We start from the raw sequence: 20,319 nt of genomic DNA, 5'->3' as shown, positions 1-20,319 counted from the left end.
ATAAAAGCTTGCCTATTTATAACAACCTGTTTGGGTTGGCTGCTGTTGAGCTGAGACGACATAACACGATTGACATTTAAAGCTCGTTGCCCCCTAAATGTTCATTACTATGCATTACTCATTACGATACTCTGATAGTTACCTCACGGAGTATTTTAATTAATACTGTTTGTTTTATTATATTCTAATCTACGATCATAAATCTATTCACTCCCGAACATTCGAACGAACCCCCCGACCCCCCCCCCCCAAACTACGGGCCTGAAAGTCAATTGTTATGTTGCGTATGAGGTGTGTGTGTAGAGTATTTCAAGGGGTTGAACTCATTTAGCTTCATTTGACACCGCTTCCATCATTGCTTGTGTATTTTACAGCTTTCCAATCACTAATTAATATGTGGTAGAAATCATCGCTTTCCATATGCCTAACCATCAACAGAATGTGCGTATCATTTTGAGCATAGTGATTGCACTTGCTTATAATAAGGTGTTTATTATATACAAAGATATTGAACACTTTTAACAGTGCGTTTTATTACTATCGACACAACAAATCCGTTCCTTCATATTTGTAATAATTATTAACGTTCAAACTGAAATTAGGAACTTCGATTGACCGATTGAATGACATTATACATTCTTCAAATGATGCCGCGTGTACTGTGCTCTTTGATTAACAGGTTAGATTTAACTGCTATTGAATTTTATAAGGATTTATAAAAAAAATGTATGCTGTGCTGACAGTATAGTGATGTCGGTTGGCCGAGTGTAACAATGGTCAATATATGAATACTGGTTGTACATTTAGCAGTAAATAAGGAGTACACACAGCCCACTGCTCACCCTGTTCACAATGCTACAGGCTCGTGGCATTTATGGAGGGAAATGTGGTGTTCAGTCTTACAGAGATTTAGCCGGGAAGGATATACCACTTCTTGATTCCTTGTCTATTGAAACACTATGATGAGCATATACAATATCTTAAGATTAGTGTGCTCATCAGATAAGTGTCCAAACGGTCAACACTACGTTAAAAACTTTCCGTTTTCGACATTTTTTAGGGAAAAAACTAACAAAAAAAATTGTACTCTTTATGCACCTATAAATAATTTTCATAATTACCGATTACACAAGAATATTACAGAAAAAATATAATTTGCTATATTTTCTATATTTTGCTTTTTATTTGTCTTGAATTATTACTGAAAGAAGCTAAATAAAAATACAAACTACGTAGTTTGCCAACAACAATAGTGTGTTCAATGAACAATAAGTTATTTCGGAAAAATACTGTATTTTTCTGCTTAAAAACTAAAGAAATTCACAATGTCGAAAACGGAAGGTCTTTTTTCGCAATGATGGTCGTAAACTGATTATATGGAATACCACAGATATGTTGCATTTCAAAACTATCCTAAAGCTCGAACGTCAAACAATATCTGGTAATTAAGCAAGTGTTCACATCAGTGTACTGTACACATAATTGGCCCTTGCTGAGCACAATGATTTAAAGCATACTTTTATAGTGTTTGGATAATTCAGTCATATTAGCTATGGTAATCACCTGATTCGTTAAAGTTGCAAGATCGGAGTGAATAAAAACAATAAAATAATTATTGTATGCATAGATGTCATGTAAATCGGTGAGTGATATTGTTATTGCCAATGTGTACACACCTAATACACAAGTGTTACGACACTACAGTCAAACATAGCCATTGCATTTGTATGCTTTATTTCTAATTTAAGATCTAAATTTATTCTTTACACAAGACAAATTGTAAATCTCGTTGGTTACTTAGTGCCGGACAGTGATATCTGTGAAGGAGATACAAAATATTCAGTTACATTTATGTTATGTTATTAGAAGATGAATACATATTTGATAGTTACTAAATTTTTAATTTGAAGTATGTGGAATTTAAATAGAAACACTACAGAAAATTAGTTTTCAAAAACAACTATTATGTGTTGTGGCTTATAAAAATACGTTCACGTTTCACGAACGGTAAAGAAAGTGGTGAATGATTGAAACGTATAAACACCTGGACATATATTTCGATGTGCAATGTATTTATATTTTGTCATGAGTTTTGACATAGCTAGTTACTTTTCAGTCTACATTATTGGCCAACGAACAAGGTTTGAGAATTTTGTTCACAATGTACTATGTTGAAATGCAACAATGGAATCATAATATGATAAAAAAAAAATTACCTAAATAAAAGCAAAATACATCTGGTGTCGGTTGCGTGAAACTTTACCATGGAACACAGCAAATTCGTTCTTTTTTATCTTTACAATCTTTTTCACAACTTGGTTCATATGACTGGTATTCATTGTCATTGCAGTGTTTTTTACGGCATTGGCCATTACAATCATATTTACACGCTTCCTCATCTAAATTACACAAAAAAGTTAAACATGTTAAAATAAAGTTTGATTTCATGGGTTAAAGTGTGGGTGTACAGTACGAAATACAGCTTGTTCATGATATAAAGGAATTCTCAATATATATAAAAAACATGTTCTCAGATTTTTAAGTGTAAAATCTTACCTGGCACACAACACCTATAATCCGTTGGACACGTTGCAACACACTCATCTACAGGTTCCGCATCTTGTTCACGACGTTTGCAATGTTTACGACATGTACCACCACAGGTAGTTTCGCAGTCATATTCAAGGGTTACATTATCTGAGAATGCATATATACGTTTTGTAAAATCTAATTCACAAACACAATGTAGAAAGTGGTAAAGTTTCCCATATCACTGTTGAATCAATATACAATGTCAGAATAAATGTATTGAACATAAATCCGCGTAAAATATACATGCAACGTACCTTTCACACAGCATATTCGACCTTTTTTATCATCACAATCTTTTAGGCAGCTTGGATTATCTGACTCATATTCATCTCTGTTACAATGTTTTTTACGGCATTGTCCATTACACTCACTTTCACACTCCTTATAATCTAAATCATTCAAAAAAGAAAGCAGATCTTTAATCGAATTGATTTCACTAGGACAATGCAAGTGTTTAATACCTTGTTTATGATAAAATTACGTTCTGAATACTGGAACGATTGTATAAACATATTTAGATTAGTAAATTATCATCATATTATGTGAAATCTTACCTGGCACACAACATCTATAATCTATTGGACAACTTGCAACACATCCTTCCACGGGTTCCGCATCTTGTTCAGTGCGTTTGCAATGTTTACGACATGTACCACCACAGTCTGCTTTGCATTCACTTGGGGGTGCTGAAAAAAAACGTATACGTTTTGTGAAATCTAGTATTTGTTCGGAGCATAAATTAGCCTTTTATTTAGAGAAATCAGAGAAATTATCATTTCCCATATCAATGTTGAACCAATATACAATGTTAATTCATTGGTTAGAATTTGCGTGACAACTTACCTTTTACACAGCATATCTGACCATTGTTATCTTCACAATATTGGATGCAGCTTGGATTAGTTGTCTCGATTTCATCGTCATCGCAGTTGTGTGTACGGCATTGGCCATTACACTCACTTTCACACTCATTATTCACACCATCTGTATCTCCACAAGTCAAAAAGTCAATCTCGTTAAAATAAAGAATATTTACACCAGTTTTACATGAAGTACAACATGTAATCTGATAAAAGTAAGTTTCGAATATAAAACAAACGTATATATTGTTTATTTCTGAAATTGTACTTGTCACCCGACAACTGAAAAACAACGAACACAGTGGCTGTAGACAATTGGATAAAGATAATATCAAAATTGTAGTTGTACATTGGACTGGCGCAGTCGGGGCGATTAATTTGTTTTTGTAGTTCAAATAAAATACAAAAAATCGCGAAATGGTGGTGTGAGCGCAAAATCCCCTGTAACTGTGAAATCACCCCGACTGGTTTATTCTGCATGGCCCTCTATCGGCACTGCAGGAACCCGGCGATTTTTCAACGGGTAATTATGTTAATAATGTTCTAATTGACAATCATCTAAGCCAATCACAACGTCTCTTCAACTGATCGCTGACCGAGAAGACGTCGGCTGGTTGTAGCAGCCGATTTTGTTTTAATTATACGAATAGTACGAGTTACTTTTTTACAAATTGTGATGAATTAGAAACGACGACTACGACAAACTCGAATTTCAACGTGCCGCCATGTTATGTCTGCACTGTGACCTTTGCCATGTTCACCTCATTTTGCACGTGTTTCCGCGCCCACCTGTGGGCATTCATGAATATTTAATAGCAATGAATTTCCTACAGAATAAACCAGTCGGGGTGATTTCGCGCTAACATCTCCATATCGCGAATTTTCTTATTTTATTTTAACTACAAAAAATAAATTAATCGCCCCGACTGTGCCAGTCTAGTTGTACATGATAAATCGTAAATAAAAGGATAGTTATTTATTTATTTCACCGACATCATTATCTGACAATGGACTTGGGCTCAATATCAGATTAGGATATAAGAGACAACACAACTCAAGCGTGCACATACACGTAATACATCAGTTGCTCCGCGGAAAGCGGCTACCTTTTGCACAAAATCAATTGAGTCTTTTTCTCGCATTAACACGGGACCGACAGCTTGACCTTTCCAACGCAGGAATGCCATTCTCCCGTTTCTCCGCTAATTTGCAGCCGATCATGGGAGTTAAACTTACAATTAGATGATAACGATACGAACACGATAACCGGTAAGCCACACATCAGGTGCTGTTCGTATTCATTTCCTGTTCACCACGTGTACAATGTGTACGACATATACCATCACAGTTTATTTTACCGTCATGGCTGATTTGTCATCAAATACATATGATAAATTTGTATAATCATATTTCAGTACCACAAGGCGACAAAAAAAGAAACCAATTACTTACTTTTTTTACTTCTTCATGCGAAATCAAGGCGAATTTTGTAAATAATAAACTTTGCATACAATTTTTGAAGAAATCAGAGAAATTTGATGCAATTAATGCGGTTGCACATGTTATTTTTCAGATTATTAAACAGACATTTGAACTTTATATTTAAATAATTACCGCGTACATGAATAAAAACGAAATCCAAAATGAATGTTCTTTGAATGGTGAAAACTTACCCGGTACACAGCATATTCGACCATTTTTATCATCACAGTCTTTCACGCATATTGAATTATTTGACTCTTTTTCTTCTCTATCGCAGTGTTTTGAACGGCATTCTCCATTGCATATATTTTTGCACTCATTATGATCTAAATCATTCAAATGAAAGCAGACCGTGTTAATCTATTTGATGTCACTAAAAGAACGTTTAATAAGAAGTGTACCTAGATCATGATAAAATTACATTCTTAATAATAAAACAAACGTGTATACATTTCTCTCAGATTATTAAGTGTGAAATCTTACCTGGCACACAACACCTATAATCCGTTAGACACGTTGCAACACACTCATCTACAGGTTCCGCATCTTGTTCACCTCGTTTGCAATGTTTACGACATGTACCACCACAGGTACTTTCGCAGTCATATTCGGTTGGATCATCATCTGCAAATCAAATACACATATCATAAAATATAATCACAATTACATTATAGAAAGAGTTAAGGAAGGAAGTTAGAAGCGTGTATTTTTTTTATTGATCTTTCTGTAAAATCAAGGTCGATTATGTCGATATACTAAACTACAGTTTATGAAGAATATAAGAGAAAAGTGAAAAGTCTGGCTGATCATGTTAATTTCCAAATTAGTGTTGAACCAATGTACAATGTTATTGACCAGAAATTCAGTTTTATTAATTTCCATCAACATAAATTATAAAAAATCGTGAAAACTTACCTACCACACAGCATATCCGACCTTTATTATCAGCACAATCTTGTACGCAGCTAGGATTAGTTGATTCAATTTCATTGTCATTGCAGTGTTTTTTACGGCATTGACCATCACAATCACTTGCACACTCATTACCTACAACACCTACACCGGTCAACAAAGGAATCTTGTTAAAGCGAAGAATGTTTACTTCTATATACCGTGATCATCAAATGTAGCATGATAAAATTAAATTCTAAATCTAAAAGTCTCTCAGAATGTTTAGTGTGAAATCGTACATGTCTCCGAGAAAAATACGAGCACAACGACTGTAGACAATTAAAAAAGTAATACCTAAATTGTAGTAGTACGTGTGACAAATCTCAAATGATCAGATGACGAATGAATGAATGACAAACACGGATGCGTGATATCGATCATCATCCAAACAAATAAAACCTATAGTTGAGTGAAAACTTACCTCCCACACAGCATATCCGACCTTTGTTTTCAGCACAATCGTTCATGCAGCTTGGATTATCCGATTCATGCTCATTGTCATTGCAGTGTTTCTTACGGCATGTGCCATCACACTCACTCGCACACTCATCTACATCATTGACAAAAACACATCTTGTAAAAGTGGAAAGTATTTACACCATTATAATACAAAGGATACCTTGATGAATGAATGTATACTTTTTTTCTTATTGCTTATTTTGCAGCCGACCGTGGGAGTCGAACCCACAATTTCATGATGCGGAGACGATAAACATTAAGCCACACTTCTGGTGTCACGTGTCCAAATTAATTGCAATGTGTGCTCGCTCCATTTTTATCATCACAATTACAATATTGTACGCTTGGATACACAAATTTTATGAATAATTTAAAATTTAATTAGGCATCTTAAAAATAATGTACCAGACATTTTCGAACATACCAAGCCACTGTTTTAAAAAAAATGATAATCAATCAAATCCTTCAGAATTTCGTCACACTATACACAAGTCTGCAAGTCAATATTTTTTATTCGTACGGACAGCGAGTCAAAAAAACAAGTGTTAATTTATGTGAAATGAAATGTTTATCGTCATATCAATATATAATACGTCGTATTATATCATATGGTAGTTGAAAACTTCGACATTATTAATAGATATTTTTAAGTAAATGATCTGATTTAAGATTTGTATCATGCCAGACAGTAACTGAATAAGGAACTTATAGAATATAAAACACTCACCGTGGTCTGTATTGCCGTTAGAAAGGGTAATAAACTGGAATAAAAATAATTACCATTATTGAAATAATACTACATTTGATTAAGACAGACAGACATACAGTCAGATTACCTTTACAAACCCACACTAGCTGACACATACCTGGTGTTGGTTTTTATGGTGCAGCGCATACAATCATCACCACCCACTGACTCATGCAATTATCCGTAGTAACACAGACTAGCCGACACATTCATGCTTTACCATCAATCATGTTAATTTTTCTTGTGGTAGAAGTCATGATAATATTATGTTCATGTTTTGTAATAAACCTGAGTAATATTTATATTATATAAGTGGTACTTACACAGATCAACGCTACAAGCGTTAACAGAGAATGACTGAAATTCATTTTAAATGTATCTTCACTCGAAGCAATGTACACACGCTGACAGACGAGTCCTGGCTGTGTGAATAGTTTTCAGTTTAGTTATATTTATATGTTACATCACCGGGTACATCAAAGAGCAGAGTTGTGGTGAAACAAACAGTATTTACCATATGTTTAGACAATATCTGCAAGAAACTTTAATGCGATTATACATCCGATGTGCCAACACAACAGCGTGCTGAGTTTACAAATTTTGTATTCCTCAGATATGCACGAACCGGATGCTCTGAACCAAATCGTTTTATTCATGTTAATATGTGAGCACCATTCCCGAAACTACGCTACTATAATTGTTTCCGCACTGCCATTATTATACCAAGTGTTTTACCTTAAACCATTCCTTGATGTGGACAGGTGCGAATTCAGTCAATAATCAATTAAACTAGATGGAACAATTAATAAAACGATAAAAAGCTGTAATGAGTTCCAATTACTCCTCATCATATAATTAAATTGTCTTTGTCAAGGTGATACATTCATTTGAATTGCATGTGACCTTAGTTCTAATTACTTAATTAATGAGACAGTTATTACGGTATACGGTGATTGAAATTAACATTCCAAACTCACATTGACTATTTCTATATATTCTGTGAATTGCTGTCAGCAGAATATTCCAATGAGATTATGCAGTATATGTGCTGTGAATACGAATGCATTGTAATTATAGGTTTCCACACCATACGACCATGTCAGTTTTTGACTACAACTATTAGAGTCTGATACGATTTGTATAATACGTACATATAATAGCTGTGGCGAGTTTATTAAATGTAATTTAATGTTTATCATAAAAGGGGTAAATTTTGTATTAATAATCATGATTGTGTATCACTGGGACGTATTGTACCGCATAGGATTAATCATAATATAACTGGAGAGTTGTTTATTATTTGGTGCAGCATAGCCTTAGGTGTGTCGCTGAGTTTTTGATGTGTATAATCCCATTTCGAAAACGGTAACTGAATATGGTTCGTACGTGTCTGGCTTCTTAACTATCATTTAATTACGCTAATTTGTGTCAATGTGCTATGAGTAAATTATAATCACATACCTCACCTCACTTAAAACTATTAATTCGTTGACAATCAATTATCTACGTGTGTAGTAAGTGAGGTATCCAGTAAAGTTTTAGTAAAGTAATCGTTATTTCCAAAGTAGATACCTAAATTCGCATTATCGGTAAATATATTGATGTGAATATGCAGGTATATGTTACGAGTTTACAAATGATTTTTAATTATAACAATACCATATATTTATAATCAGAATATGGTTTGACTGAGAGCACTTAAGTCTGATGCATAATGATATTTTTTTTTTCAATTTATTTGTATTGGCTAGATCATTAAACGTAATTTAGTGTCCATTATAAAGTTGTAATTTTAGTCATCAAATAATTCGCACATATTGTGCCGCATAAGATTAATTATAATATATGGAGAGCTGTTATTATTTTGTGCAACATAGCCTAAGGTGTGTCTTGATCGGTGAGCCTTTGATGTGTAAAATATCATTTGAAATCCGATAACTGGATTCGCTTTGTACGTGTATAGCTTCACAAGAAGTATAATTGGTTGCATTACGTTAATATGTGCTAAGAAGTAATTAACATTACAAACCTCACTTTAATTACAAACAGAGTTAGTTATTGACTTTGTGTAGTCAGAATGGTTCCCAGTTATTTAAAAGTGGAAATAACATACCAAACAGTGGATTTTGATATTGGAGAAATTTTGAAAACACAAAACAAACGACTGTCAGAAATTAACAAAAGAAACTATAACAACTGCCAAGTATGCTGCACTACATAGTAAAAACAGTAAGAAAAATGGATATGGAGTTGATCCCCATATATCATTCTAAGTAATAATCATATAGTTTCTGTTTAAAACCTGAGAACTACATCAGACGGATTAGTATTCCCATCACATATAAGTTGTCACATGTTTCTTCTTAAATAGTCACCTAAATTATCTGTAAATCTAAGCACGTTTTGTACGTCATGTGTTTATTTAAGGTAGCGAGAGTATTATTTGTGTTGAAAATTACGATTTTCACATTTATTTATTAATTGATGAAATGCACTATAAACTTTCATCTGATAAAGTCAACGTAACCTAGAATGTCATGTAAGTTGGTTAAAATGTTGATTTTCTGAAGGGAAGCAAGGCAGCTTCAGTAGTGTTTTCCAAAATCAACAACACAGGTTTAATCTGTGTGCCTATAAGTTTCAAAGATTAACTCAAGACAAAGCAATGTTAGGATGTGTTATCAGTAGCTATCTGACACACAATGAGTGTTTCCAAACATTTGAGTGGTTTGTCTCCGCCCCTGTTTATTTCACAGATTAGTCATTTGCATATGAATGTATCAGACACAAGGTCACACAGCCACTAAAAAAAATCATTGATTTTGGTGTTTTCATCTGCCGATTTTATCGAATTATAGCTATCCCATTCCTTTATTTTTTGGTTTCCAATAGCCTTACACATTTGGATGCCCCCTACACATGTTAAAACAGACCTTGAAGGAAAAACAAATCGTTTGTGCCGATAAACAAGCTTGAAAATCTTTGCTGTGACTTCATGGACGTTTTCTAGGAGTTTATGTTTTTCAAAATACAAGGTCTTTAACAAATAATAACATATACTTATTGTCGTCGGATTAACACCAAATTTTCACAGCTTTAAGGTGACAATGAGAGGAACTTGAATGTGTACAGACAAGCTATTTCATGGATTATTTACCAATGTGTTGTGGTTTGAGTTGGGGGCAATGCGACTACTACTAGTAGGACACTACTTTTCAAAACGCGCTGCTTGAATAAAACTGACCAGACACATTCAATTTACCAGACTATTGAACAACTAGGAAAAGTGAAAAAAAAACCTTCTTATCACCAGCATAAATGCGTAATTATTTTTTTTACAAAAAAAAGTATTTTTTCACTTTTGATTGAGTAACGCACCGTAGAATGCAGTTACGGGCATGGCAAACACACATTTGAAAAGCTTGAAGTCTGGCGATTCCAAAAATATATACTTTCTGGGTCTATTTGTAGTCGTTTGGTCACAATTAGAAGATAAAAACAAGTATGCAAATAATAGTCCCGCTACCTTAAATTATGTGACAAGTACTAACGTTCATGTATTTTTATTTCAAACAGAAATATTAATTATTTAAATTCAAAGTATCGGTGAAGTATATGTGCAGCTTTTACGATGTTTTTTTAATCTTCGAGTTTACACACCATGCGTTAGTTTTTAGGGCAGGTTTCAATCAAACTACTCACCAATTTTGCAATAAGTTCGTAATAAATTCTTGCACATTAAGAAAAAATAACCAAAGCTTTTCATGATCAGTGGATGAAATCAATCATGAATATTTCATGCCAGGTTCGACAGATATGAAAGTTTATCACTTTAATGCGTCAGTGTTCTACTATAACTATGTGAGTTTTTCACATCCATGGAGTGCTTCGGATAGAACCTCTACGATGCAGTGAACTGGTAGAAGTTGGGTGTTTCTTCCCACTGTTTATAGTGGTGATAGTTGTTTAATACCGTGCATGCAAGGCACATATTACTGCTGAAATACATTGGTCGAACAAATATATGAGTTCTGTTGACACGCGCAGGAATTGAGTCACAAGCGACGGAAACAACATCCACTAAAATCGCAAAGGCTCATGGGTAGACGCTTGCTTGTAAACAATGACACGCTATGGCCATCTGGCACATGCGCAGGTGACGACTCCCCCGCTTTAAGAAGCAAAACAAGTTTGGTAGCAACATTGTTCACATGCAGATAACTAATACTAAAACGAATTTTTGCAGACATGAAATATCATAGTGCTATATGTATCAAAATATGGCACATGTAAACATGTTTAATAATGCAGAATGCAGAGACCAAGCTGAATATATGTTTAACTATAAGCATGAAATCAACTTGGGGATTGGGAAACCTTTCAGACAGCCATTCAGATGCATACCTCCAGCACTCTATGATAAGGTGATGGCACAGATGAGGGGTGAGTTGAACAATAGGGTGATGCAGGAATCGAGTAATCCATGTGTGTCTTCAATCTTTTCATTGAGGAAATAAGACAGATTGGCGCAGATAAGTGTTGAATGCCACATAGTGCTACCATTAAAGATGTGTACTCCATCTAGTTCATAGAAGAAAGTATGGAAGTACTTGTAACTGTGTGTTTTTTTATAAATGAAAGTGAATACCTTCAGATTGTTATGGACAGAAAAGGATATCCCCAAAGACAGCATTTGTCACTACATCTTGGCTATACCACTATACCACTATACCACTGTCCTGTTTTGTTTAGAACAAATTATTGAACAGTGCTCAAAAAAAGAAAAGCTTGTATTATTTAGGTGATGTGATATTCACCCCCATAACATTAGAGGAGCACTTGAATTTGTTAACGTATATTTAAAAGTATGCATTTCTGTAAGTGTGAAATGTCTGGGGCATGTTGTATATCCAGATGTGTAGATTAGGAAAGGATCATGTCATTGAAAAAACAGTCGATACCCTAGAATGTTTATGAAGGCCGCATTTTCTCTGAGTTTGCTCACTCCTGTACATTATTTGTATTATGGTACAGGAGATGGGACTGTAGAAAAGATTCTACCGTACTAGAGACTTGGGCGCCATTGAAACACCTATAATATCAACAGCCTATGACGCTGACATTTGTGGACAAAAGACGTTCTATTTATAATAGACAATTTTACAAAGTACACAGCGAGAGTGCAAAAAAAGACACTACAAGGAATTCGGTAAAAATGAATACTGGCAAGTGTATGACGCTGATCTAAGGAGGAGGAAAAACACGACGTCACAAAATTGGGTTCATCACAACAAGGAAAGGTATTGAGCTGCTTTTATTTTAGGACAACTTTGGCATTCAAGGTAAGACAAAGATTGCCAACATATGGGAAGAGTTGAATGGTAAATGCACAGGTATGTGTAAGGCTGAAGATGAACGAGAAAACTAAAAACAAGAAGCAATTGAATGAGTCCACCACCACCGAGTATAATATTAAGACTGAAGTGCCAATGATGCTATCCCTTCGAATTATAGATCAATTGGTCGTCAATAAAGATAGTATTTTCCACACTGATCCACTGGCTACTTGCAAAGGCATACCGCCTGTAGTCCCTCTCGATCACTTACTTGGTATTGATGTTTGTAAGGTGCATTGCTTAGTAGATAATGGTGTATATATACATCACGTACTCATCATACACTCTCAGTACGTCTTTGCTGGTCCAGTGCATGCTGGTCTATCTGTTAGCTGGTTGTGATGTCATCATACATTTTTTGTTGACTAAAAAATTTCTGTTCTGTATTTTTTTTGCTGTTGGTTGTTCAATCAGAGAAGTGTGTGATGGCGTTGATCAATCTTCTAGAGTATCTCTTTAAATATACACATTTTTAACTTTAATATATTGCAAATATATTTTATTTCCTTCGATAGTGGACGTGTCATGTAATATTTTGAAAACTACACTGTTTACAAAGCATTGTAGTCGGTAGTAACATTTAACCAGATGTTCTACTGGTAAGATTACTCCTTGTAATTTGAGGTTATTTTAGTGGTATTTGAAATAATCTTGAAGTTAAGACGTTCTTAAATATTGCGTTGTCTTCATGCATATCGCCTATACAAACTTAACATTTCTCAATTGCATTTCTACATTATTCCAATATAATTGCTAGAATTCTTGGGATATTCCAAAGTCTGCTGTGGGTCCATAGTTCTTCTTGTGTCGGTCTTTAGTTCTTGTAATGGTATTTTAGTCATTTCTGATACATTTTATGCTCTTAAATTTGTTGTTTTTAGATAATAGGATTATTATCGACACAGAACAGCTATTATTATTCCAATACACTCGCGTAATAGAAACGTGTGACGCCAAACGGTATCTCAGATAAAAGCTGAAAAAAGCAGAATCATTGAAACTATCGCAAATCGATAATAATATGTTTATTAAACTCTCACCAAAAAAAATCGCGAGAAAAAAATTCGTTTGACGTTTTTTCCGGGATTTAGCGCTGCCTACAACACGTACGTTCGGTGGCAGCCATTTTCTTCAGGTCGAACTAGGACACTATGACTGGAGTAGGTATTTACCGTCTGCAGATGATTGTGTATACTATAGTCTTTTGAAAAAAAGTGAGAGAGTGATGGAAAGTCTAATGCAGCATTCAAAAGTAAATGAGGTGGAATTCATGACTCATTGACAATACACTTTAGATATATGTTGGTAAATATACATGAACACTCTTGGTGCGATTTGGACCTTTTATTGTGCATCGATGACTGTGATACACACGAACTGCTAGTCATGGTAAACACTTCGGATTTGAAGGTTTGTTAGGAACTATAATTGCATGATGTATTTTGACTGCAGCTGATGTAAATAAACATTATGTATACATCTATATAACAGGCATGTTAATTTTTGCAATATTGTTATTCATCGATATGCACAGGTGTCTAGTGCTATATAAATTATCCATTTAATAGTTTAGAATCATCATTGATTGAATGTTCAACTTATGTTGTGCCAGTGTATCATGACTGTAAACGTACAATTGCGATTAGATGAGGGGTAGTTTTATTGAATTCAATTATGACATATTACGATTATCAGCTTGAATATGTGACATGCTAGCCATTTAGATGCAGTTTACTCATGGCTCTTTAAATAATGTATACAGGTAGGGGAGACATGAAGCCTCCAAACGAATTGAAAACATTGTGGGCTATTCTCAAAATGTTATTTCGTTCAAACGCCCCTGAGATCGTGGCTGTGTGCCAAAGTTCGAAGCTGACATAGCTGAAATGTGTGATAATCCAGTGATGAGATAATCACGTCGGTCAAATATGTTTCCAGTGTCAGAATCCCTGGTATTGATAGTATGGGTTCTGATATACACTAGCTATATCCAGTTAACACCGTTGAGGGCGTCTTACCATTGCTCAGTCGCGGAGCTGTTACAGCAATCCCACGGTAAAAACGAGACAACAATTTACTGAAAAACTGGCTGCAATTTAACTTTATGCACAGATTATAACATTTTTACCAAAGCAATATCACTGTGTCTACAGCACGTATTTGGGCAGATTAGCCCTCCTCAGCAGAGTCCCCAGGCAGGGAGTTATTTATACTACCTTCTTAATACGTTACCGTTCATTAAATTAATTCACTTTGTCGTTAAACTTACGGGTTGTGTTAGTATACAGTGAAGGCCTTATAGCCTCCCTGATCATATTGAAGCTTGTTATGCTGTGGAAAAAGATTGACACAGACAATATGTAGCCGGTAAGTTTGTCGAACACAATGATGATAGCTCGTTTCCTTTGTGTGATGAACAGTATCTACAGATGCAAGTGTAACAGCGCCTTCATTCATTTGTTCTGTACTGCCTTACTTTATTTTCCATCTCCATTGATGGTGCATTCTACTTCCAAGGTAAAATCACATGACTTTCCCCATAAGGTGCATCAACTATTGTGCCTTGTAGCTGACATTACCAAACTTGTAATACATAGACATATCTAAAGACGACAACAAGCTTTTACTGATCCACTTGATATTTTGTCTATTGCACGTTTGGATAAAATAATATTGATCAATCAAATGGTTCATCCGTCATTTTCGATTTTCAGGAAAAATGGTCAAACGTGGCCGCCATCTTGGATATTTGTTCCTTATGAGTGATTCAACTCGCTATTTTCAATGTGGTATATCTGTCCAATCCTTTATGCTAAACAATGAAATAAATTTCATAACCTTACACTCATCTCTATTTTGAAAAGTGGTCAAAATGTTTAATGTTATAACTTATTATGAGCAAGTGCAATCACTATGCTCAAAATGATACGCACATTCTGTAGATGGTTAACCGTTGGTAATTGGTGATTGGAAAGCTGTAAAATACACATTCAATAATGGAGGCGATGTCAAATGAAGCTGAATGGGTTCAACCCCTTGAAATACTTCTTCATAATGACTTGACTTGACTACCTGTTCTAAAGAGTGGCACTTGAAATTGAGTGTTCTACTGCCTTGGATAATAAGAAACAGGTCAACCTGTATACCTGTATGTACGAAGCCAGTGAATTTGATTCAAGCAAAGAAAACTGCATCTACGTATACAAACACAAATGAACAAAGAACATTTTTTGAAGCACTAAATGTCACAATTGCCTCATTCTCTGTGCTGTTTTGGTGGGTTAAACCACCTTAAATATGCAACAACTGCCACATATAGCACGACGAGGAGATGGGTAGTAAAGAAAGAGTTTGACTGAAGCATATGAAACCAGCTGCAGTGTTCTCAACAGCTGTCACGGCTAACGTCACAAACCCACAAGAACACTGATACAGACAAAATGCAAATGTATACATGTATGAACAATTATGTGAATATGGTGTTGTGTGTTATATGAAGTAGGCGATGTTTTAAGTCTTTTGGTTATGTCATTTGAATCAAGGTTAAAGTACTTGATCGGAGGGAATGATTATATTTGTTCTTCGGAAGTGAATGGCTTATTTGTACTTGACTGTGACCCACCCACCACTCGATTGTAATTTGGCCAGTTGCTAGACATCGCTAGCATGACTAGTTGAAAGACAACCATGTAAAGATAGTGTGAATAGTATAAACGTCAGTAATGAACTAGGAAATAATAAAGTTTTTATTTTTTCTTAACCAACAATAAACAACAAGTTTACACCTTGCCGTTTATTCGGTGTTATTTGCTTACTGTACTTCCTATGTCAACAGCAACTATGAATTTTAAAATTATTTCTCAGTACTTATTCAATGCTGTACCATTACTTTCACCATCCTACTACAGCCGGATCTGAAGGCCTTTGCCGCATTCTGGCCACGCTGTGTGGCGCGGATCGCGTGGACGGGTTTTATGTTCTCTGCACGTAATCACGTAATAAGCTCGGTTATTAAGCATCCTTTATTGGGGATGCCCGGTGGCCGAGGGGAAGACGTGTAGTGGCGTGAAGCTAGGCGATTTGCAATCTCCTTCCCAGAGGCCTTTGCGCTTTACGCAATAGTGCCTCTGCCACGGGCAGCCTTCAATTTTGTGGTCAATCACCTCACTACGCACGGTCATTTTTCCGCGGTTGTTTCATTTAAAACCGAACTACAATAAGTGGGAAAAAACGCATGTGACATCCGAACTATTTATTAATGTCAGACTTCAGTAAAAACGTAAATACGAACCATTTTATCACGGACTATGTTTTGCAAGGTAATGTTACGGTAGTGCAATGGCGCACGCGATACACTAAAACTGGGGAGAAAAAACAGAAGTTAACGTATATAGTTGGGAAGGAAACATTAAAAACTAATTTCACTGAAAGGAGTTTCCTAACATTTCCGTTTATCTTGTATTCTGGTGAATATTTTAATACTATTTCTGGCTTGAACGGGTTCGATTTTGCGCGTCTAACAGTCATAGAACACACAGGTTCTAGTAAGTTTATAAAGTTAGTCATTTATAGTAGAAACTAATGCTTTGGCATGTAGGAAAGGATTGTACTTTTCGAACGCACGTCATGTATTTTAATCTAATTATGGTAGAAGCCTACTCATAAATTAAAAAACCCAAAATTTATTCATTTTGCAATAAATTGTACTCCAAGGCAATATAAGGATATTGACCTAAAAAACGTTGGGTGTCACCAGCCTTTTTTTCTAAAAATTGATGGTTTAATTTTAGTGGAAAATCGCCATTTTGACACTATTATAACTCTTTTAGCACAGATTTCTATGGCAGAGATATTATGCAATATCTCAAAATCTAGCCTGGTGAAAAAATCATATATTGTTAATGATGGAGTACTTTTTGTTGTTCTGAATTATTTCAAAAATCTGGGTTTTAAAATGTGTCAAAAAATGCATTTTGTCTTTAACATTGTGTTCTATGGAAATGTTCTAAACATATCAATCTTCAGGAAATATTAGGACGCGTTTCTCAAAAGGCATAACTGTAACACACAAAATAATCCTATTTCATTGTACCATGAGACATTAGCTTCATGATTGTACATAATAAACTAATGAACATTGTCGTGCGATTTATGACCAATTTTGTCAAAAATTATGACTAGGCTTCTACCTTAACTGAACATTTTATTCGGTGCCGGGGCTTGAAACGTCTTATTAAAGTGATTAAAGTAACCAAGTGGCTTACGCATAACTTTGTTAACCGACAGGGTCTTGTAGTTCGAACATATTCGAATATGCAAATGAGTTCTATGCAAAGCTCCTTTGTGCAGTCATGATAAGTAACGCGCATCGAACTGTGCGGAGTTCGGGCTTCCGTGATAAAATGGTTCGTATTTACGTTTTTACTGAAGTCTGACATTAATAAATAGTTCGGATGTCACATGCGTTTTTTCCACTTATTGTAGTAAACTAACTAATGCTTTGTTGTTCCTGGGACAACTTCATAATACAAGTTGTTCCTGAGACAATATCAGTCCTTGTACTATACAAACTAATGCATTGTTGTTCCTGGGACAACATTAGTCCTTGTACTATACAAACTAATGCATTGTTGTTCCTGGGACAACTTTATTAATACATGTTGTTCCTGGGACAACATCAGTCTTTTACTATACTAACTAATGATTTGTTGTTCCTATGACAACTTTTAATACATGTTGTTCCTGGGACAATATCAGTCATTGTACTATACAAACTAATGCAATGTTGTTCCTGGGACAACTTTATATTACATGTTGATCCTGGGACAACATCAGTCTTCATACTATACTAAATAATGCAATGTTGTTCATGGGACAACTTTTTTAATACATGTTGTTCCTGGGACAACGTCAGTCTTTTATTATACTAAATAATGCAATGTTGTTCCTGGGGCAACTTTTTAATACATGTTGTTCCTGGGACAACGTCAGTCTTTTATTATACTGAATAATGAAATGTTGTTCCTGGGACAACTTTTCGATACATGTTGTTCCTGGGACAACATCAGTCTTTTATTATACTAAATAATGCAATTTTGATCCTGGGACAACTTTTTAATACATGTTATTCCTGGGACAATATCAGTCCTTGTACTATACAAACTAATGCAATGTTGTTCCTGGGACAACTTTGTAATACATGTTGTTCCTGGGACAACATCAGTCTTTTACTATACTAACTAATTCATTGTTGTTCCTGGGACAACTTTTTAATACATGTTGCTCCTGGGACAACGTCAGTCTTTTATTATACTAAATAATGCAGTGTTGTTCCTGGGACAACTTTTTAATACATGTTGTTCCTGGGACAACATCAGTCTTTTATTATACTAAATAATGCAATGTTGTTCCTAGGACAACTTTTTTAATACATGTTGTTCCTGGGACAACGTCAGTCTTTTATTATACTAAATAATGCAATGTTGTTCCTGGAACAACTTTTTAATACATGTTGTTCCTGGGACAACGTCAGTCTTTTATTATACTAAATAATGCAATGTTGTTCCTGGGACAACTTTTTAATACATGTTGTTCCTGGGACAACATCAGTCTTTTAATATACTAACTAATGCTTTGTTGTTCCTGGGACAACTTTATAATACATGTTGTTCCTGGGACAACATCAGTCCTTGTACTATACAATCTAATGCATTGTTGTCCCTGGGACAACATCAGTCCTTGTACTATACAAACTAATGCATTGTTGTTCCTGGGACAACTTTTTAATACGTGTTGTTCCTGGGACAACATCAGTCTTTTACAATACAAACTAATGCATTGTTGTTCCTGGGACAACTTTAAAATACATGTTGTTCCTGGGACAATATCAGTCTTTTTTAATAATATGATACAAACTAATGTATTGTTGTTCCTGGGACAAGTTTATAATACATTTTGTTCCTGGTACAACATCAGTCTTTTAGTATACTAACTAATGTACTGTTGTTCCTGAGACAACTTTATTTCATGTTGTTCCTGAAATAATATCAGTCGTCGTACTATACCAACTAATGTACTGTTGTTCCTGGGACAACTTTAATTCATGTTGTTCCTGGGACAATATTAGTTTTAGTACTATACCAACTAATGCACTGTTGCTCCTGGGACAACATCAGTCTTCTACTATACTAACTAATGCAATGTTGTTCCTGGGAAAATATCGGTTTTTACTATACTGATCATTGCGATGTTGTTCCTGGGACAACTGTTTAATGCATGTTGTTCCTGGGACAACATCAGTATTTTACTATACTACCTAATGCATTGTTGTTCCTGGGACAACTTTATAATACATGTTGTTCCTGGGACAACATCAGTCTTTTACAATACTAACTAATGCTTTGTTGTTCCTGGGAAAACTTTCTAATACATGCTGTTCCTGGGACAACATCAGTCTTTTATTATACTAAAATAATGCAATGTTGTTCCTGGGAAAACTTTTTAATACATGTTGTTCCTGGGAAAACATCAGTCTTTTTCTATACTAACTAATGCTTTGTTGTTTCTGGGGCAACTTTATAATACATGTTGTTCTTGGGACAACATCAGTTCTTGTACTATACAAACTAATGCATTGTGGTCCTGGAACAACATCAGTCTTTTACTATGCAAACTAATGCTTTGTTGTTTCTGGGACAACTTTATAATACATGTTGTTCCTGGGACAACATCAGACATTGTACTATACAAACTAATGCTTTGTTGTTCCTGGGACAACTTTATAATACACATTGTTCCTGAGACAACATCAGTCTTTTACTATACTAACTAA

The 20,319-nt window shown here is 34.9% G+C and overlaps 1 protein-coding gene across 1 annotated transcript; it reads right to left on the bottom strand.

Annotated features, from left to right (window-relative positions):
- Positions 1-1,713: 1,713 nt before the first annotated feature.
- On the bottom strand, positions 1,714-7,537 carry LOC146731516 (uncharacterized). The gene is made up of 12 exons (XM_085493190.1): positions 7,416-7,537; positions 7,072-7,105; positions 6,307-6,435; positions 5,850-5,990; positions 5,418-5,558; positions 5,126-5,260; positions 3,436-3,576; positions 3,147-3,278; positions 2,847-2,981; positions 2,557-2,697; positions 2,217-2,399; positions 1,714-1,817 (listed from the first exon to the last, which is right to left on the bottom strand). The coding sequence occupies exons 1-11, from the start codon at positions 7,458-7,460 to the stop codon at positions 2,260-2,262; spliced, it is 1,314 nt and encodes a 437-aa protein (XP_085349316.1). The 5' UTR covers positions 7,461-7,537; the 3' UTR covers positions 1,714-1,817; positions 2,217-2,259.
- Between the last annotated feature and the right edge of the window lie 12,782 nt (positions 7,538-20,319).

The sequence above is a fragment of the Saccoglossus kowalevskii genome, chromosome 18, assembly GCF_978046115.1.
Source record: "Saccoglossus kowalevskii chromosome 18, keSacKowa6.1, whole genome shotgun sequence".
Classification (NCBI taxonomy): Eukaryota; Metazoa; Hemichordata; class Enteropneusta; family Harrimaniidae; genus Saccoglossus; species Saccoglossus kowalevskii.
The sequence above is the reverse complement of the archived record's forward strand: the minus strand, read 5'-3'. Positions and strand labels throughout refer to the sequence as shown.

Coding starts and splice junctions, on each gene's coding strand:
- LOC146731516 (XM_085493190.1), bottom strand. CDS start 7,460: ATGAATTTCAGTCATTCTCTGTTAACGCTTGTAGCGTTGATCTGT. Junction 2,982..3,146: donor TTATAGATGTTGTGTGCCAG/GTAAGATTTCAC, acceptor TGAATGATTTAG/ATTATAAGGAGTGTGAAAGT. Junction 2,698..2,846: donor TCGAATATGCTGTGTGAAAG/GTACGTTGCATG, acceptor ATGCATTCTCAG/ATAATGTAACCCTTGAATAT.